Source organism: Orycteropus afer, unplaced genomic scaffold (genome assembly GCF_000298275.1).
Source record: "Orycteropus afer afer isolate SDZICR_OR568_19922 unplaced genomic scaffold, OryAfe1.0 scaffold00193, whole genome shotgun sequence".
In the NCBI taxonomy this organism is placed as follows: domain Eukaryota; kingdom Metazoa; phylum Chordata; class Mammalia; order Tubulidentata; family Orycteropodidae; genus Orycteropus; species Orycteropus afer.
Genome location: NW_006921780.1, coordinates 6,382,592 through 6,403,960, shown reverse-complemented (window position 1 = coordinate 6,403,960; position 21,369 = coordinate 6,382,592). Strand labels below are relative to the sequence as shown.

At 48.8% G+C, this 21,369-nt stretch overlaps 2 protein-coding genes across 2 annotated transcripts in view; one reads left to right on the top strand and one right to left on the bottom strand.

The window, feature by feature from the left end:
• The window catches only part of NDUFS2 (NADH:ubiquinone oxidoreductase core subunit S2), a 13,927-nt gene extending 12,414 nt beyond the window's left edge, over nt 1-1,513 (bottom strand). The window contains exons 1-2 of the mRNA XM_007947734.2: nt 1,419-1,513; nt 566-672 (exon numbers count right to left, since the gene is read on the bottom strand). Coding sequence (XP_007945925.1) covers nt 566-672; nt 1,419-1,513 — 202 coding nt within the window. The remainder of the gene's footprint in view (nt 1-565; nt 673-1,418) is intronic.
• A 4,031-nt stretch (nt 1,514-5,544) lies between these two features.
• On the top strand, nt 5,545-12,643 carry ADAMTS4 (ADAM metallopeptidase with thrombospondin type 1 motif 4). Its single transcript, XM_007947733.2, has 9 exons — nt 5,545-6,192; nt 7,368-7,691; nt 7,916-8,048; nt 8,561-8,731; nt 9,428-9,714; nt 9,820-10,006; nt 10,253-10,428; nt 11,547-11,722; nt 12,217-12,643. Exons 1-9 carry the CDS (start codon nt 5,545-5,547, stop codon nt 12,641-12,643), a joined length of 2,529 nt encoding a protein of 842 aa, XP_007945924.2.
• The last annotated feature ends 8,726 nt before the right edge of the window (nt 12,644-21,369 follow it).

Below are 21,369 nucleotides of genomic sequence, written 5' to 3'. Positions count from 1 at the left end.
AAAAAAAAAAAAAAAAAAGAAGATGAATCTACATGGCTCTTGATAACTTATTGGAAATGGACACAGAGGGCAAGAGAGAAGAAAAAAACCAAGGATGATTTAAAAAGTTCCAATCCTGAGGGATTAGGAGAATGATGGTGCTAATGACCAAAACAAAAAAGTCAAAAGGAAGAGCCTGTTCTGATGGGAGACAAATAGTTTGTATTTAGGCAGGTTTCACTTGGGTGGCAGTGGGAAAACCACCATGTCCAGAGGGGAGTTGGAAACATGGTATTGAACCTCCAGAGAAAAAAAGGATGCTGAAGATTTAAATTTGGTAAGGTCCTTCAGGTACTGGCTGGAACTTATCCTTTCTTTTCTGCTCAGAATATCCTTCCTTTCCTTCTTTATCACGTAAATACCTATTATTATCAATACTACTGTATTTGTTGAATCAGGTGGTGAAAGAAGCAAAGTATTGGGGGGGGGGCTAAAACAGAGAGCAGCAAACTTAAGAGCTCAAGAACACTTAAAAGTCTCAGGGCAGAGATGCACGCATATTGGAACAGCAGCTGTAGGCACTCACCATTCCAAGGTGGAGGCTTCCAGTGGGCTGTTTCCTTGGTGGGGTACATGACAGCTCCCCCAAACTGCTCTGCCCATTCCACATCTGGCTGCCACTGCCGAGCACCTCTGGGGAGTTAAAAGCAGATCCTAGACAAAAGGCCTAAGAAGTACTTCGTTCCTCTATTCCCATTCACTCTTCAGTGGGCCCATGGAAGGATGTCTTGGATCCTTCAATTCTCCAAGTCACTGACACAGCAGTGTAACAAGCTGCAACTTCTACGCATCAGGCCTGTGCATGCAAGGCTGGGGATCCTAGCTGTTGCCTATTTATATTCTCAACCTGGAGAAAATGAATTCTAGAAAGGTACTTATTCAAGGTCAACTGAAGACTAAGAAGTGGCAGTGTTTGTGTAAGCATTCTGGCTCCTTGGTGAGCACAAAGTTACTCAGGCTGACCAGCCAGGTGTACTGGGGCCAATCAGGGATCCCAGTTTGTGCTTCTCCTTTTACTCCTTCATGCGCGCTCCTCATCTCCCACAGTATCCCAGTCTCTAAGGAGACTCTTCACCTACAGCACCCCGCCCCCCTAGTGATGGGGGTTGGGAGGACGGCAGGGAATAAGGAGGTGACACAACCATTAATGCTAAGGGACAAGGTCCCCCACTCAAATGATTTTACCCCTGGCAGAATAAGCTCAAGACCCTCCTCCCTCCTTCGGCCAGGGTAGGGGCCACTGCATCCTGGAACTCGAGTCTCGAACCTTGGGCGCGGGGTCACAGACCTGGGTCATTCTTTCCTGGGGGGTCATGGAGCCTGTAGAATGTCCAAGGCTACAGAAAGGCAACTACGTCGAGCGCTGTCCTCAATCTCACCTGCTGGGCTGAATCGACAGTAGTACCCCAGCCCCGGGCCGCAGCACCTGGGCCGCGACGCCCCGAAGGCTGCACAGTGCCCTGAACGCCGCCATCTTACTCCCGCTGCAGACAGCCGAAAAGAGAACCGGGCGGAAGTGACTCCTGCGCGCCTCCTTGTGGGCTTCTCCTCTATTGGTACAATGGGGCCGCCCTCTTGAAAGCTGTCAGTGTCGCTGACCGCCAATCTGACAACATCCGGGTTCTGTGCCTCTGCTTCACTTTCACTTAAATAGCGGTAAATGCGTTCATCTTTACCGAGGATAGTTTTTCCAGCGAAACTTGCCACTCTTGCCAGGGACAACAATGCACTTCGTCCTCTTCTTTCGGAGCCGCCTTGCGCGTGCCTTACAAGCTACCCTCTGGCAGCGTCCCCAGCGCACACCCGACCAGGGATTCCTTCCGTGCTCTCTCCCGTCTTTGCAGTCTCTTGCTGTAGTTGTGCTCTCCATTGGTATCTGAACCTGCCTTTCTGGGTTGGTTGGTAGCTGCGGTGGAGCCTGCCCAACTCATAGTGACTCTAGAACTGCTCCATAGTGTTTTCTTGGCTGTAATGTTTAGGGAAGCAGTTCACCAGGTCTTTCTTTCGCGGTGCTGCTGAGTGAGTTCAAAATGCCAACTTTTCAATTAGCAACCCAGGCTCCTGCCCTTCTGGGGTAACCCCAGCCTTTCCCAATTACCTTCTCATTGTGGAATCGCAAAGATTCATATCCGGGAAAGCCAACCACACCCCTAGGATTCCCAGATGTCCTGAATCAGGTTAGGGAAAAGGGGCCCAAGTGGGGCTAGGCAGGTCTGAATGCTCCCACCAAACCAAAATAAATAAAAGCACAGCACCAAGGCCACTAGCATTGGCAGATCAGACTGCCTGGAAACCACCCCTTCCCAGAAGGAGGAGTGGTCCCCTATGGGTCACCCTGATATCTGTCAGCCTCCCAGAACATACAGTACCACAGACCCAGGAAGCACCCTTAGAGATGCCTCACACCCACCTTCCACTCTGAGTCAAGTCCCTTTACCCTCACTTGTTTCTGACCCTGCCTGGGTCCTGGACAGTGGCCAATAGCATAGAAATGTAGTGGCACCAGGAATCTGATCCCAATTTTGTACAGAAGAGACAAAGAGGAGCTTTCCAGCCTCGGAGGCCAGTTCCTTTTCTTTCCCTCTGCCCTGCAAGCCCAGCTCCAGCTGGGCCACCCCTTGAGTTTTTACATCTCTCCCCACGCTGAGCCTGGAAAGAGGCCTTCCCTAGATCTCCCCCAGACAGGGTTCCTGGGACACAGCCCACCAGCGGTGCAGAAGGGTGGAGCAAACAGACCAGGGGAGTGGCAGAAACTGGGAATTCTTAGCTGCAAAGAAAGGGGAAGGCCAGACTTCTTGCCTGGGAATGGGAACCATACCAAAGGGTGTGGCCAGAGCCCTGGCTGCGGGAACTGACGGGGACCTGGGATAGACAGGGCAGCCCCTGGAGAGCCAGAGTGGACATTCAGCGCCCCCCGCCAGCCCCCTTATTGCCCGGGGACCTGGGATAGACAGGGCAGCCCCTGGAGAGCCAGAGTGGACATTCAGCGCCCCCCGCCAGCCCCCTTATTGCCCATCCTTCCCATGGGTTTTCTCTTTTTCTGTTGTTGGGACACAGTAAATGTGATGTGGAGGAGGAGGTGGAGGCATTTCTTTTTTTTTTTTTTTTACTCTAGTCCAGCCTGGGACAAGTCAGGATATATTCTGGGCTGCTTAGCCCTGGGGACAGCTTAAGCTGGGACTGGGCTGAGGGCTCCTGGGGGCTTCCTGAGACAGTGCATCTTTTGTGCCTTCTCCCTGCTGCCAACACCCCCACACACAGTGCTGATATGACTCTAAGGCCCTTTGTCTCTCACTGCTTAGTCACCCCCTTTGTCCTCATCTCAGATGGGGGGTGGTGAAAACGGGCAGTAGGAGCCCGCTGGGGATAGCTCCTCTTGCCCCTGTCCCTGTTTGTCTCTCATGATTTGTCTGACTCCTCCAGCCCCAGTTCCCTCAACTTAGGACCAGGTTTAAGGCATGGGGTGGGTAAAGAGGGTCTGAGAGTCACAGGTGGGTTCAGGAAGTGATGGGTACCAGGGCAGGTGTTAGTGACCTGAGCAGGAAGGGAGGAGAGAGGAAGTATTAGGCGGATATGATGTGGGGGACAGGAGGTGACAAAGCAGAGAGTGAATAGGGGAATGGGGGCAGGGGGAGCTGGTCTGATTCTGTGAAGGGAAGGGACTGCTGACTGCACTCTCCTTCCTGGGGATTTCCTGGGGAAACGAGTAGCCATGGGGTGGGGTGACCAGAAATTGCCCCTACTTCTGTAACTTTTACTGACTTTCCTTAAAGTCCACTGCAAGACGTCTTTTCCCAGAACCAGGGGAATCATCTTGCTTCCTTTCCCTAACATCACCTCTTCCATTTGCCTACCACAGACATTGGGTTCCCATTCCTGCTGCTTCCACCCTCTCCCTGTACCATGGGAAATGAGACATAAAGATTACTAGATATTTCCAGAAAGATTAGCTTCTTATGCCAAGGTGGGGCCAGGGGAGGGAGCCAGGTGGGGATGCCCTTGGATTGACACTGGGTGAGTCTGGATTCCTGAGAGCAAGTCCTTCCTGTGCTGGGGGCCTGGGGCTGGCTGACTGGAGGCTGGAGGAGGTTTCAGGGCAGTTGAGAGTTGGTAGCAGTAGGGCCAAGAGTCTAGGGGAAGCTACTGGGAGCTGGGCCAGGGAAAGGGGAGTCAGGAAGTGGGGAGGCCATGGCGAACTGGAGGCAGAATGGCTGTTTGGCTCTTTGGAGGGGGCGGGTAGTGGTAACTCAGGAAGGGGGATCCTGAGGGAGAGAAGGGATATTAGAGAATAGGAGGTACCCCTGGATCCTCCTCCTATAAAAGGAAAAGTCATTAGCCCCTCCTGCCTTGTCATCTGCCCCCTCCCTCTGCCAGAATCATCCCACCTCTGGCAATAAACTCCAGGGTCATTGTCTCCCTCACTCTTCCATCCTCTCAGAATTGGTCCCATTCTGAATGTGCCAATACTCTCCCACCCTCTTTCTTTGTTCTGTCCTCAGGCCTGTCCTCTGTTTCTTCCTTACCCATTCCCCACCTTCTTTCCCCTGCAGCTCATTCAGTCCCCTCAGCCCTTGAAACCAGTTAGAGGCTTCTAGGGGCAGAGGATAGCATGAGGAAACCCTGAGAAAGGGGAGGTCATACCAGGTCAGACAGTGGGAGCAGAATTCTCCCAGGACCATAATCCTTTTTGTGTGTGTTGCCAGGCCCTTTCCCCAACTTCCTAACCCTTCTAGGGTTCTGTCCCACCATAAAGGGAAAGAGATAGCTGAGAGCTGTTTGCAGGATTTGGGAAAAGGCTATGTCATCAGTTGGCCCAGTGCCTGTAACCCATCCGGTTGCTAGATCCACTCCCCTCCCCCCAAAAAAGAGAGGGGCAAGTCCCTTTTCTTTCTTCTTCTTCCTTTCTTTTTTTTTTTTTTTTTAAAGGAAAACAAAAACTAGGATTTGGGGAAGCAATGAGACACCCATCTGAGTCCCACCAGTAGAGCTCCCAGGCTGAGTGGCTTACGGCTCGGCCAATCACAGAGGAGGCTTGAGAGGCTTAAAGGAGCTGGCGCGGATAGAGGCTGGGGAGAACCCACGGGGAGACCCACAGGCACATAGACACGGGTGAGACAGAGGTGGAGTGAGACAGAGACAAAGGCACAGCAGGAGGAGGCAGAGACAGAAAGAGCAGGCACAGAGACAAAGCCAGACAGAATCTTATAGGAGAGGCCAGAGAAGCTGCAGAAGATACAGGCAGGCAGACAAAGATCCTGAAGAGACGGGAGAGAGACGGGAGCGGGAGGAGTTTGGAGGAGCCAGACCACTGGAGACCTCCCCTCAGCCTAGCAGCCAAGTTTTCTCCATCTCCTCTGAAGGTCCCCAGCCCCTCTGAAAACTTTGCCTCTGACCCGAGCAGGAGTCTGAGCCCCCAGGCTACAGAGAGGAGCTTTCCAAAGCCAGGGTGTGGAGGGCTGGGTGCCCCAGATGCCTCACTCCCTCCCAGCTAGCAGCACCAGTGCCATGTCCTGGACGGGGCTTCCCGGGAGGGGCTTGGAGAAGTGCTGGTCGTGGGGAGTCCAACTCCAACTCCGCCTGCTGCTCCCCACAGTGCCCCTTTCTAGGCTGGGGCAGCTGCTGCTACTGCCACTGCTGCTGGCCTCCCTCCTGCCCTCAGCCCGGCCGACCAGCCCCCTCCCCCGGGAGGAGGAGATCGTGTTTCCAGAGAAGCTCAACAGCAGCATCCTGCCTGGCTCAGGCACCCCTGCCAGGCTGGTGTACCGCTTGCCAGCCTTTGGGGAAATACTGCTACTAGAACTGGAGCAGGACCCCGGTGTACAGGTCGAGGGGCTGATGGTGCAGTACTTGGGCCAGGCGCCCGAGCTGCTGGGCGGGGCCGAGCCAGGCACCTACCTGACTGGCACCATCAACGGAGATCCGGAGTCGGTGGCATCTCTGCACTGGGATGGGGGAGCCCTGTTGGGGGTGCTGCAGTATCGGGGGTCTGAGCTCCATCTCCAGCCCCTGGAGGGGGGCACCCCTAACTCTGCTGGGGGGCCTGGGGCTCACGTCCTACGCCGGAAGCGTCCTGCCAGCGGCCAGGGTCCTATGTGCAACGTCAAGGCTCCTCCAAGAAGCCCCAGCCCCAGCCCCAACCCCCGAAGAGCAAAGGTAGGCAGCCCTGGAGTTTGTGTCCTGCAGTGTCCTCCCGCCATGTCTGTCCTACTGACCCTTATTCACCCTCTCCCCACCCACTTCCACTTCTGGCTATTCTGCTTCCCTCCCTCCTGCTCGCCTTTCCTCTTTCCACTAGCACCCTTTCTTGGGGATCTGCCTGGAAGGGAAGTCAGGGAAGTCAGGGAAGCTGGGGACACATAGGCTCTGTCCTCTCCCCGACCCAGCTCCAGCCCTTCTCCTGGCGAGACTGATCCTCACCAAAGGTTCCCAGAAGTGGGTCAGAGACTCCGGATTGGGAGTTACTGTCTACCTCACCACCACCACCACCACCGCACCATTGGGGCATCCCCTACTGGCACAGCCTGCAGCAATAAAGCTCAACTCATAGCCCCTTGGCCTTAGCTCTTTTCTCTGCCCCTAATTTGTTTTTTCTCCCACTCCATCCCCCTCAGCTAAAAGAGTGAGGTTTGAAGCCCTGGCAGATTGGCCTCTGGCTGATGAGGTCGCCTTCAGAGTTACCCTGGCAAACTACAAACTAGGGAGGGGGCAAGGAAGGAAAGACATTCCATGCCTCCTCTGGTCAATCCCCTTCCCACACTGTGGACTGACTTTGAGGCTGCCTGAAGCTCCATCCTTTCCTCCCTCCCACTCTGGCTCTCCCCCTTTCTTTCCTCTCTTCCTCCCTCCCCCTTCTCTAGCTTTAATCCAGACCAGACGCTGCTCCCTGGGCTCCCCCCACACCCGCCACGCTGAGATCTGGACCTGGCCCTAGCTGCTGACTGAATTGTTCCTGCGACCACACAGGGCAGACACGTTGCAGCCCAGCCCTGTAGTCCCAGTCCCGCAGGCCCCTGCCACATTCAGGCCTGGGGGACTCCAAACCCCTGAGGCAGTCCCAGCTGCTCTTTACCTCTGGGTCGCACACAACCCTGGGACGTGGCATCCCGTTCTTTTCCCCTTCTCCAAACCAACAGCTGATTCCTTACAACAAAAGCCCTGGGATTTGGGATTGGAGGGAGGGCCTAATCGTGACCAGTTAGGAGTCCCGTGGGGTATGCAGGGCCCAGCTGGCTTTGCTGAGTTCCAGACCTAGGAAGCGAGGGAGGGGAGAAGTGAGCCACAAGTGTGAGAAGTTATTTCAGGATCTTCTTCTTCTCTTTCCTCTCCAGCGTTTTGCTTCACTGAGTAGATTCGTGGAGACCCTGGTTGTGGCAGATGACAAGATGGTGGCATTTCATGGTGCAGGGCTGAAACGCTATCTGTTGACAGTTATGGCAGCGGCTGCCAAGGCCTTCAAGCACCCAAGCATCCGCAACCCTGTCAGCTTGGTGGTGACTCGGCTAGTCATACTGGGTCCAGGCGAGGAGGGGCCCCAGGTGGGACCCAGCGCTGCCCAGACCCTGCGCAGCTTCTGTGCTTGGCAGCGGGGCCTCAACACCCCTGAAGACTCAGACCCTGACCACTTTGACACGGCCATTTTGTTTACTCGTCAGGTGAGGCCCCGATCAGAACCACAGGCCAGGCACTGCAAAACTCCAAAAAACATCATTGCATAGAAGATGATGTAAATGGCACCCTCGGAATTGTCCAACATAGGGCCCTGGCCCCAACCACACTGCCAAAGCTGTCTGGGGTCTGGCAGTGCTAGTGCTTATTGCCCAGGTCCCCACTAATCTAGATCTCAGCCCCATGCCTCTTCTGTGATCTCTCTCAATAGGACCTGTGTGGGGTCTCCACTTGTGATACTCTGGGCATGGCTGATGTGGGCACTGTGTGCGACCCAGCACGGAGCTGCGCCATCGTGGAGGATGATGGGCTCCAGTCGGCCTTCACTGCTGCCCATGAACTGGGTAAAGACAGGATGTGGGCATGGGAAAACTGGGGTAAATCAGTGATGTATCAGGGATGGGGTGAGGGAATAGAGAGTTCACTAGGGTGCACATGGGGCTCCCAAGGTGTTGCTTCCTCCTCCCCAGGCCTAGATCCAGGGACTATTATCATTCTCTGCTCTGGGTATAAGCAAACATTCAGATTTTCCTAGTAAGTGGGATAGAGTGTCAAAACTTATTGTGCACTTTGTATGCATGTGTGTGTGTTTGGGGCAAGGAGTTAGCACATATTGAGAGACATTATTCACAAGAATCAGTGGGAGCAGGTGAGCACACAGTTGGAAATACTGGCTACAAGGAAAAGTAGGTAGGGGCCCTAGGTTTGTTTTGTGGAGATATTGCAGTGAGGGCTGCTTTCTGAGGAGTCAGAGCACCAGAAGGAGTTTGGGAGTGGCTGCAGCCAGGTGGCCCTGCCACCTCCTGAGGGCACAAGATGGGACTGTTGGAGCCTAGCACAGCCTCTGCTCTCACAGGCCATGTCTTCAACATGCTCCATGACAACTCAAAGCCATGTGTCGGTCTGAATGGGCCTGGGAGTACCTCCCGCCATGTGATGGCTCCTGTGATGGCTCACATAGACCCCGAGGAGCCCTGGTCTCCCTGCAGTGCCCGCTTCATCACTGACTTCCTGGACAATGGCTACGGTAAGCAGATGGCACTCATGTTTCCCTGTACCAGGCTCAATTTCTGTCCCCTGCTACACTCTCCCTTCTGTAGCATCCACATGAGCTATACTGACTCCCCAAGTGTCCTTCTTCTATAGTGTAGGATGAAGGAGAAATGCTGCTATCTCTGTGTGATTCCCACTTCCTCCCAGAATAAATAGCAAAGCTGAAGGGAAGCAAATTTTGGCTCAAGACACTTAGAACTGGTTAATGCTGGAGTGGGCTGACTGTGAGGGAGCTTGAGGTGTGCACACACTGTGGCATAACCACCACTGTGCGGGGCTGTTGCTGAGGAGTCAATTCAAAAATTCTGTAGTTGCTTAGAATAGATAGGAAGACTTAGTGTTTTGGGTTCCTATATGGATTTTGTACTTTAGATATGTGTAGATGTGCAACAGTGAATAAATTACTTAATCTCTCTTGTGTTTGGAGCTGGCCTATAAAATAGGCATAACAATAATAACCACCTCATAGATGTTTGCCATAAGATGAGAGTGTGCTGGTCAAGCATTTAGGCAAAGCATCCAATAATTTGTAGCTGTTACTGAAAGCCCCTGTTAGGCCTAGCATTTGAATTCTGGATTCATTAGGCCCCAGAGAGCCCAAGCTTTTTCTTGGCAATCTAGAATGCCCCCTCAGTTCCTTGCTGACTTTGTACCCCAATCCTCTTCCCAGGGCACTGTCTCTTAGATAAGCCAGAAGCTCCCCTGCATCTGCCTGTGACTTTCCCTGGCAAGGACTATGACGCTGATCGTCAGTGCCAGCTGACCTTTGGGCCCGACTCACACCATTGTCCACAGCTGCCACCGCCCTGTGCTGCCCTTTGGTGCTCTGGCCACCTCAATGGCCACGCCATGTGCCAGACCAAGCACTCACCCTGGGCTGATGGCACCCCCTGCGGGCCAGCTCAAGCCTGCATGGGTGGCCGGTGCCTCCACGTGGACCAGCTCCAGGACTTCAATGTAAGATCTCAGGGCAAGGAGGGGCAGGAGAAGGGGCCTGGGGGACTGTCCCTGAGCCTGGGAGAGAGTGTGCTTATCCCTCCCTCCTGTTCTGTGCCTCTGCAGATCCCTCAGGCTGGCGGCTGGGGGCCCTGGGGGCCATGGGGTGACTGTTCTCGGAGCTGTGGGGGTGGTGTCCAGTTCTCCTCCCGGGACTGCACGCGACCCATCCCCCGCAACGGTGGCAAGTACTGTGAGGGCCGCCGCACCCGGTTCCGTTCCTGCAACACCCAGGACTGCCCAGCTGGTTCAGGTGAGAGGGGGACATGGTGGTAGCCCTTGGGATGGGCCTATAGGGCAAGAAGGGCTGTCCCTTGGGTGCTGTGACCAAGTGAGTGTTCACTGGCCTTGCTGTTGGGGGCATGACTTTACGCTTCAGCACCTGTTCTGTCTATGGAGGAGAGAGGTGCAATGCTGTCTAGAGGTCCAAGGGGCTTGGTGGAAGGCCTACTGAAACAGTGAGGAGGGAAGGCCCTGACTGTCCATTTTACCTCTACAGCACTGACCTTCCGTGAAGAGCAGTGTGCTGCCTACAACCACCGCACTGACCTCTTCAAGAGCTTTCCAGGGCCCATGGACTGGGTTCCTCGCTACACGGGTGTCGCTCCCCGGGACCAATGCAAGCTGACCTGCCAGGCCCGGGCACTGGGCTACTACTATGTGCTGGAGCCACGGGTAAGGGCCAGGATGCCCCCCGCCCTATCTATGCTCACACACTTCCCAACAGCCTCTCTATTTTCTGATGGCAAAGATCTTCCAAAAGAGCACCACTGCTGGTACTCCCATAGCCATGCCAGGTCAGCCCAGAGGTCTACTCAGACTTACCTGTCCATAGGTATTGGAACAACAAGCCCTAGACTCTGGCTAAGTTGTGAGCCAGGCAGTTCTAGCTTGTCCCATTTCTCTCAGTTTCTTCTCTTCCGGTGAGAATGGGGGTGTGTGGCCTTTTGGGCAAGTCATTGCCTCTCTTTCTTTGAACTCCTCTGTCAAATTACAGTGGTGGCCTCATCCTCCTCATTGATATTCAGTCCTCCAATGGGAAGGTCTCCTGGAGAAGGGTGATGTCATTGTAGTCTCTATGATGGGACCGCAGGTAGAGGGCTGAAGAAAGAACAAACTCCAGCTGAGTTTTGCTTCTTTCACCCCCACTCTGTGGAGAATTTCTACAGGTCTGCTGCCCTCTAGTGTCCATCTGAGAACAGTACCATTAAAGTTCAGGGCTTGGTGCTGGGACTCAGACCTGCAGTTCCCACTTTGTCTTGCTAACTGTGAACTTTTGGACAAGTTCCTCAATCTTTCTAAACCTCAGTGTTCCATCTCTAGAAACCCCCAACTGTTCTTGTGATATTTACACCCATGTTTACAAAGCATTTAGCACAATGCCTGATTCACAGAGAGGACTCTAAAAATGATGGCTTTTATACTTAGTATTATCATTATGATATGGCTAGGGCTAGGGGTGTCCCTAGGAGCTCTGGTGGCATAGTGCCTAAGGTATTTGACTGCTAACCAGAGAACTGGCAGTTCAAATCCCCCAGCTACTCCTCTGAAGGAAGGTTGGGCGATCTACTGTAGTGATACAGCCTCGGAAACCCAAGGAAGGGTCACTGTGAGTTGGATCCGACTCGATGGCAGTGAGTTTGTTTTAGTGAGAGGGGTCTCCCTATACACCATCCACATCTCCTTCCTCACTCAACTTTTTGGCACCCCTTCCTTTATGTGTATGAGTCTTGTTTGAATCACCAACCCCCTGATTTAGAAAGAGGCCTTTGCACTGTTTCTTCTCTCCTCAGGTGGTAGACGGGACCCCCTGTTCTCCAGACAGCTCCTCAGTCTGTGTCCAGGGCCGCTGCATCCATGCTGGCTGTGACCGCATCATTGGTTCCAAAAAGAAGTTTGACAAGTGCATGGTGTGCGGTGGGGATGGCTCTGGCTGCAGCAAGCAATCTGGCTCCTTCAGGAAATTCAGGTTCATTTGCCATTTATTTTCTCCTCCACCTCCCCGAACACTATTCTGGGCCCTGAGAATATAGAGGTGAACTCAACACTGTTTTGACTTTTAAAGACCTTATAGTCTAGCGGGGGACACAGACAAGTTAGCAGTTACAGCACAGTATCACACATGTGCAATGAGTGTTAGCTCAGGGTGCTGCCAGAGCCCTTGTGGGCATCAGAGAAGGTGTCCCCAGGAGGTGAGCTGAGTCTTGGAGGGAGAGTAGGAACTGAACAAGCACTAAGGGAGTGGGGTATTGAAGGGCACCTCAATAAAGACGACAGCAGGTATAAAGGTCCAGAATAAGAAGGAGGGGGCACGTAGCTCAGATCAGACCTAGATGACTCATATGTTTGGGGAGACAACCTCAACACACAGATATACACACATACATCCATACAAACACAGCTTAGAAAAACTGAGGGGATTCAAGAATATGCTAAGCTCCCACACATCCTTCTTCCACACAGGTATGGCTACAATAATGTGGTCACTATCCCTGCGGGGGCAACCCACATCCTAGTCCGGCAACAGGGGACCCCTGGCCTCCGGAGCATCTATCTGGCCCTGAAGCTCCCAGACGGCTCCTATGCCCTCAATGGTGAATACACACTGATGCCCTCCGCAACAGACGTGGTACTGCCTGGGGCAGTCAGCCTGCGCTACAGTGGGGCCACTGCATCCTCAGAGACACTGTCAGGCCACGGGCCGCTGGCCCAGCCCTTGATGTTGCAGGCCCTGGTGGCTGGCAACCCTCAGAATGCCCGCCTCCGATACAGCTTTTTTGTGCCCCGGCCGAGCCCTCCAACAGCACGCTCCACTCCCCAGGACTGGCTGCATCGAAAGGCCCAGATCCTGGAGATCCTCCGGCGACGCCCCTGGGCAGGCAGGAAATAACCTCACCATCCCGGTTGCCCTTTTTGGGCACCGGGGCCTCGGACTCAGCTGGGTGGAAGAGGGGCTCCAGCAGCTGCCTCATGCCAAGACACAGTGGGGAGGAGCTGTGGGGTGTGACCCACCCCTCCTCTGTGCCCAAATGTGCAGGCTGGCCCTGCCCTGGTGTCCTGCCCTGGGAGGCAGTGATAGATTGGTGGATCCAAGGGGGCTAGGAGACAGGCCCCTATCTAAACTGCCCCCTCTGCCCTGCTGGTCACAGGAGGGAGGGAGAAGGCAGGGTGGGCCCCACTTGTATTTATTTAGTATTTATTCACTTTTATTTAGTAGCAGGGAAGGGGATGAAGATTAAAGTCCTGGGGAAACTGACCCCACCCCTCACAGCCCTTACCTGCCTAGGAAATCCAGGGTAGTGGTGAGAGGCATAAATGATGTGTATGTGTGTATGTGCGCGTGCATGTGTGTGTGCGTATGTATGAGGTACATCCTGCCCTTATTTCCTTTCCCTGCATTTTCTTTTCTGGGAAAGGAACAGTCAAGGGTAGGATGGGCCTTCAGGGAATGAGGGATATGAATGCAAAGTTTTAAAAATATAAACTGAATTCAATTATTTATGTGCTCCTTTGGAGCCAGACAAATGTGGGTTGCACCCTGGCTCCACATCTCTGAGCATTAGTGTCCTCATTTGTAAATAAGAAAACCTCCCTTGGAAATTTGTGAGGATAATTGAATAATGTAAATAAAGAACTAGCACAATGCCTAGCACTAGGTAAGTGCTCAATAAATGGCAGCTGCTGTTAGTTATTATATCCTTCTGTCCACCTTCACCCTCCATGGTGATGGCAACACACTTTAAGATGACAAAGGTCCATGTCAGTGGTACCTGCTCCAACCCCAGGGTAGCAGAACCCTTTCCTGAATTCCAAGGGACTATCCGAGAAAGGCTGATTCTGCCCCTCACCTCTGGAAGCTCCTAGTCACATGGAGGAGACTTTAACAAACACTTGGCTACAAGCACAACTGACAAGAACATGAAGGTGTAAAAATAACAAGAACTATTATATTCACACAAATAAGCACTTAATAAGGAGAGAGATAGCTGGAGGAGGTGGGGGAACTACTGTAGTAGAAAGAGCACCAGAGTGGGAACCTGGTGGTTTGCACTGGGGTCCAGCATCTTATTAGCTGTATGGTGTTGGGTTATGTAATGAAGCTGAGGCTTAGATTGCTCACATGTGGAATGGGGCTAATAATACCTGTTCCCACAGGGTTGTTCTGAAGACAAATGTTAGAATACTTAAATAGTAAAGGCTGTACCCATACGAGAGGGCACCCTAATAACTACAAAATGACTGGGACAAGGTCTCCCAGAATCGAGCAGTGTAAACCCAGCAAACTTCTTAGAAGAGGTGAAATTAAAATGGAATCTAGTAAGAAGAACAGAACATGTTTTGTTAGGGGATAGGAAGGAAGGCAAAAAGAATGGCGTGGAGAAGGATCTGTGGGGGGTACAGTGGGAGCCAGGTGTTAGTGGTGGCAGAACACTTGAGTAGCAGAGAGGTACTGGAAACAGCTGGACTTTTCCTTCTGAATGGGAAACTGGTTGACAAGGAGCTTGGGCAGTCCTGTGTGTATCATGGAGGGTGCAGGATGGGGAAGGGTGGCAAATAGACCCTGCAAGGATTTGGTGTTTCAAGTGGCAGTAGGGGACTGCTAGGGATTGATTGGGGAAGAAACTGAATATAGGGGTGAGGGAAGAACTAGTTAGAAGAGAGACTGGATTAGGATTGGGAGAGGAGAGATTGGGAAACTAAATTTCCTTCACTCTGCCATAAGAGACTTTAGATATGCTGCCAAACATTGCTTAGGGTATGAAGTTGGACTATGAGTTTGAGGCTGTGGTGGTTGTGGTGTTGTGGGGGAACTATCCTTTCTACAGCTGTGCTGTGCTGATCAAGTTCTGTACCAGACAGCACCTTACACAATGCCCTGCAATTTATACCGTCCAACACAGCGCCAAATTCTGCAGCAAGGGGACATGGGTCCACCCTCTCTTCTCACCAGCAAACACAACTTCCACTGCTGTGCTTGCTTGACTTCTGGCCCTTCTCTGACTCTCCTACCAACAAGGCTGGAAGAGGTAGAAGCAGGAGAGTGGGACAAGGCCAGAGTGTTCTTCAACTGTTTCATCTAGTTAGCAAAACTGGGCCACCAATAACGTGTTTATGGATAAGAATACTGTGAACTAATGGTACAATGAGGCAGAGCCGATGCTAAGTAGATGTGAGAGACAAACACAAACAATGTATGACCGTGTCCTAAAGAAGCTTGCACTGCACTCCTGGGGGTTGTGTTCTATACCTCTACAAAGAGAAACAATGGCACAATACAAGGAACTGCGTGATAAGGGCAAGATGAACTGTGCAGAGTCTGAGTTCCAGTCTTAATGGATTGTGTGGGTTAAGGAGATTGAATTTTGGGCTGGGACATGAGGAATAGATACTCATAATAGTGCTTCTTTAGTGAGTAAGGTGATTCACATTTTGCAATCATTTCCCCGTGTATTATTTTGAGAGGAAGTCCTTTACTCACTGAATAGGGTTCCAACTGGCATAAAGGAGTGTTTCCGAAAAAGGAACCGAGCCTAGAAGTCACCTCTGTGATGATGTGTGTCTGTGTGTGAAAATGGAAAAGGGGGTGGAGAGAGCTAGCTTCTTAAGGAGAAGTGGATACTCCATCCCTCAATCCCAAGCAATTCTTGACCCCTTTCTAGAATACCAAATAATAATAATAATAAACCAAATGTACTGCCATGGAGTTGGATACGACTCATAGTGACCCTTCCTTGGGTTTCCAAGGTAGTATCTCTATGGAAGTAGATTACCCAATTTTCCATCCAAGGAGTGACTGGTGGGTTTGAACCTCCAGCCTTCTGGTTAGCAGTCAAATGCCTTAGGCACTATGCTACCAGAACACCTCCTTTCCCAGACCCAGGCTATAGACCCTGCCTACGTCTTGAAGACAGGAGCCCAACAAGTTCTTGCTGGAGATACAGGAGCACACACACCACTGGAAGGGCCAGGATGAGCTGTCTCCCCAGTGTGTCCACTTATGCCTTCATAGACCTGAGACGGGAGTAGAGACAGGAATAACAGGAAGGAAGGAGGAGGCACTGACTAAGACTCAAGTATGTGGTCTGAGAAGGGGAAATGAGAGTAATGAGGAGCTGGAAAGAGAGCTGCTGAAGGAGTGAGTGCCCAGCCCCGGAAAGGTGCAAGCAGAGTTTGGGCAATCATTTTATGGGATGGCCAGTGTTGTGTGTGCATTTGTGGTGGGGGAGGAGGTTGAAGCAATAACTGAGTTGGGCCAATTTCTTTAAGTTTCTGCCCCTGAGATTCTCTGCTTCTGTGGTTAGAGCAGAAGAAATCTGGGCATTAGTCCAACCACTATTTTTGTGGTAGGGATGTGACAGCCACGGTTTCTAGGGGGTTAGGGAATGGGCTACTCCTCATTTACACTTCTGCTCCATCTCTAGCCCCACTTCTTTAATCTGTACATATTACAGTACTTTTTTTTTTCCCCCCTAAAACATCAGATTGACAGTCAGTGACAAAACCGGAACTCATTGGTCTGGGCTTTTGGGGGAGGAGGAGGAAGAAAGTTGAATTCAATGTATTAGCATTTTATTGGCTAAGAGGATGCTTTTGAACCAATGGAATTCCTTCCCCATTGACTTGTTGCTGGGGGGAAGCCAAAATCTTTGGCAGCAAGACTAGCCAGCTGACAGCTGGGGAAAACCACCATTTCTAAAACCGCTCTGAAGAGGGTGGGGGATGAGGGAAGGTGAGGGAGCAACAATACCGAACAACTTCCCCAGACAGGACCTTATATGGAGATAGGACTAGAGTACTTAAGTAGCCTTAGGAAGAAAAGGGAGGGGAATAAGTAGATTTAAAGTATCCTCCACAATCTTTGGGCAACCCAGCAGGCCCCTCAAGCCCAGGAATACAGAAGAACACAAACAGTGACACTTACTGACACATACATATCCAACTTCATATTAACAGATTAGCACATTCTCTTGATAATATAGATGCAAATAAGCATTGGGGAATTGAAAATAAGAGAATTATGCCCTGAAAATGGATCTGTGGAGGAGAGTAAAAGATATTAATTGTCCAAGTCTCCCATTGAGAACTAACTGTTTGTCTCATTTATCTGTTCAATAACACATTGGATTATTGTGGTATAGTGAATTACTTGATATGGCTCTTACAGTCATGGTCTCTGAGACTCTTCACAAGATGACTGGGTGAAACTATATAAAAGTAAGGTGCTTATGGCCCACTAAGGGGATTGGATAACTTGCTAATAATGTAAATAAGGTACGTGGTGCCCTAGTTGGGGTGAGACTGTGCAAATAAGGTGTATGGGATCCTAATGTGGGGATTGATCAGTTTTGCCATCTTACTAAACTTAAAGTGAGCCATCCCAGAAGCAGAAAAGGGGGGTCTCACAGCCATCGAGAGAGAAGAGCCAGGAGGATTTCCAGCAAGATGGCAGAATAGGCAGACAAGCTACACAGATCTACAACAAACAAATGAGAAACCAATTGAAACAGTTACAGAAGATAATCTTGGAACCCCGAGCTTTGAAGAAAAGGAGAAAGAACTAGATTAGATACCAACTAATAGAAGAATCTGAATGAAAACAGTGAATAAGGAGACAAATGGAGCTGAGACTGTTGCCTTTCCTGATGGCATGGCCAATTTGAATATTTACAAGTGGCCATTCTCATCCTAGCAGCAATCTAGAAACTGGCTCTTCTTGCACAGGACAGCATGGGCAAAGGCACAGGAGGCTCACGATGAGAAATAGATTGAGTTTTTTTTTTCTTTCTTTTCTCTTTTTGTTTTCATTAATGCCTTTTTGTATGTGTGTGTGATTTTTGTTGTTTGTTTATGTGGTTTGTGTTTTTTGTTCTCTTCTTCTTCTTTTTGGTGTTCTTTTTTCTGTTTTGTTTCTTGTCTAACCAGGTGGGAGACAGTAACTTGCCAACACAGCCCAACCATACCTGCACCTCCTGCAGCCCCACTCACTTGCTTCTGCACCAACTGATCAATACTGATGGTGGCCAATACCAGCCCAACTGGCCTTCAACTGCTCTTCCTGAACAGCTAACAGAGATATGTGCACACATTCTTATCTTCTGTCATACCCACCAGGAGAAAGGTGGTGAGTGCTTCAGTGCTGCCAAACTAGCAAATATAGTATAAATATAATTACAATGACATCACAGTGTGTTAGAGACAACTGATCATCCCAGTTCACACAAAGAAGCAAGGTAATGTAATATAAACAAGGGACCATGATACAGACCCATAAAATCTCCCTAAGGAAGAAGTGCCATTGGAACTGCCTGGTAAGAAATTTTATTTAGGTACCTTCAATAGATTGAGAGACAGATCAAGGAACACACTGACAAAATTAGAGAAAACTCTAGAACAATTTATGACAGCAATGAATTCATACTTGATGATAACTACACCAAATGCAAATGGATTAAAGGCGTCACTCAAGAAACGAGAGTTTCAGACTGAATAAGAAACAAGACTCATCAATTTGCTGTCTAAAATAGACTCACCTTAGACACAAATACAAAAATAGACTAAAACTCAAAGGCTGGAAAAAGATGCATCAAGCAAATGGCAGTCAAAAAAGAGCAGGAGTGGCAATATTAATTTCTGATAAAACAGACTTTAAGATAAAATCACCATAAGAGACAAGGAAGGACATTACATAATGATTAAAGGATCAACTGAACAAAAGAACCCAACCATAATATATCTATGCACCCAATGAAAGAGCCCCAAAATACATAAACCACATTTTAACAGAAATGAAAAGATAGATAAATGATTTCACAGTAACAGTAGAAGACATTAATGCATCATTTTCAATGAAAGAACAACTAGAAATTCAACAAAAACACAGAAGAATGAAACAATACAATCAACCAACTTAACCTTAGAGATATCTACAGAGCACTTAACCCAACAACAGTATAACATATATTCTTTCCTAGCCCTATTCTCCAAGATAGACCATATGTGAGGCCACAAAGCGAACCTTAACAAATTTAAAAACATTAAAATACTGCAAAGCATCTTCTCATATCACAATGCTACAAAATTAGAAACCAGCAATAGGAAAATCAGCAGAAAAAAGAGCAAACAAGTGGAAGCTAAATAACATCCTCCTTAAAAACTACTGGGAAATAGAAGAAATAAAAAAGGAAATAAAAAAAATTACTTGAATCAAGGACTTCTGGTAAGATGGCAAAATAGGCAGACAGGCTACAAGAACCTTCTTCAACAAAGAAAAGAGAAACCAACTGACACAGACACAGAATATAATCCTGGAGCCCTGAACTTTGAAAGGAAGGCTATAGAAGCAGATTAAACACCAACTAGGAAAAGAACCTGAATGAAAACAGTGAACAAGGAGAGAAATGGAGCTGCGAACTGTCAGCTGTCTTGACAGCACAGACAGCCTGAATATTTCCAAGTAGGGTTAAGCTCTAAAAATTAACCTGAAAAGAGACCCTGCTCACCAAGGTCTGCATGGATGAGTGTGCTGGTGGCTGATGACTAAAAAGGAAAACAGCAAACAACACATCATCAAACTGAACTGTGAACTTTCGGCTGTCTGGAGGCACAGCCATTTTGAATGTTTACAAGCAGTGGCCATTTGGGATATTTAAAGTGACAGCATTCTCATTCAGATTCTAGGAACCTAAGATTAGGCTCCGCTTGCCAAGGACAGCATGGACATATGGGAGGCTGATGACTGGAAAGGAGATAGATGGTGAGTGCATAAGTGCTGCCAACTAACAAATAGAGGAGCACAGTACCCTGCTCACTCAGATAGCATCCAAACAAAACAAAGAAAATGAAAACCTTGGGCAAATCACACCAACATACAATCATCTGTTATTTATAAATACAAAAACATCACAATGTCTCAGAAACAACAGACCTTCATAGTCCACACAAAAAGCAAGAAAAGCAGTAGAAACAAGAGACCAGGATACAGACCCAGAACACATCCCTGAGGAAGAAGCTGCATTGGAACTACCTGATAAGGAATTAAAAAGAATTATATTTAGGTACCATTAACAGATTGAGAGACAGATCAAGGAAAACATTGACAAAATTGAGAAAAACAAGAGAAAACCCTAGAATAATTTCAGAAGACAATATAAGAACAAATGACAAAATAAATTAAAATTAGATAGGATACAAAATCTAGATAGAAATCCAGAAGATTAATACTAAATTATCAGAAATAGGTAACACATTGAATGGGAAAAGGAGTAGAACTGAATCAATACAAGACAGAATTAGTGAAATTGAAGACAAATACTTCAATACTTCTTTGGAAAGGGATCAATCAGAAAAAAGATCAAAACAAAATGAAGAAAGCCTAAGGTTCATGTGGGATACCATCAAAAGGAATAACCTACTTGTAATCAGAATCCAGAACAGGAAGAGACAAATAAAACCACAGAGAAGATTTGTTGAAAAAGAACTTCCCTGATATGATGAAAGAGGAGAATATATCCATTCAATAAGTCCAACGAATCCCAAAGAAGATAGACCCCAAAGAAAATCATCAAGACATATCATCATCAAACTCAACAAAAAAACCAAAGGCAAGGAAAGAATCCTGAAAGCAGCACAGAAAAAACTAAAAGTTACATACAAAAGGAAATCAGCAAGACTTAGCTCTGATTTCTCAGCAGAAACCATGCAGGTGAGAAGACAATGGGATGGTATATATAAAACCTTGAAAGAAAAAATTTCCAACCAAGAATTATATACCCAGCAAAGCTGTTACTAAACTATAATAGTGATATTAAGATATTTCCAGATAAGCAGAAATTATGGGAATTTGTTAAAACCAGAACAACGTTACAAGAGATACTAAAGGGAGTGCTATGGACAGAGAACCAACAACAGCAAACAATAACTGGTCATTAACACCCATGAAGATATAACCCAGAAACCCAGTTATGGAAGTATCCAAAGTAAATAAACTCACAAGGCTGTAAAGAGGGAATCATAGACATCAATTGGCAAATGAGGACTACTACAAGCCAAAAAGATGGAAAAATTGTGTAGCTACAGAACTTCTAAATGGTGAGTAAGTCAAGACAATTGCAAGATAGAATAGACTGTTCTAAACCTGGGAATAAAATTATAAATCACAGGGTAACCTCAAAAAAAAATGATAAACCTTTACATCAAAATAAAAAAGAAGACAAGCACAAATATTTAGCAAATACTAAAACAATGGCAATGAAGAAAGTGATAACACAATTCATAAACAAATCGAGCTCAGTACAGAAAACTATATGGAAGAGAGAAATCAGAAACATCACATGCACACAAAAAAAGACAGCAAAAAATTCATACTTGTCAATAATTACACTGAATGTCAATGGATTAAATGCACTATTCAAGAGACAGAGAGTTGCAGACTGCATAAGAAAACATAACCCATTGCAGTGTAGTAAATTACTTAGTATGGCTTTTCTACCCATAAGTCATTGTAAACTCAGTGGTGGAATGAGCAACTGAGGAGCTGATTGTAAATGTTATCCAAGTGGAGTATTTCTGTTGGGCGTGGCACAATATAATGTTCTGGGAGGTGCCCACTCTCTCTCA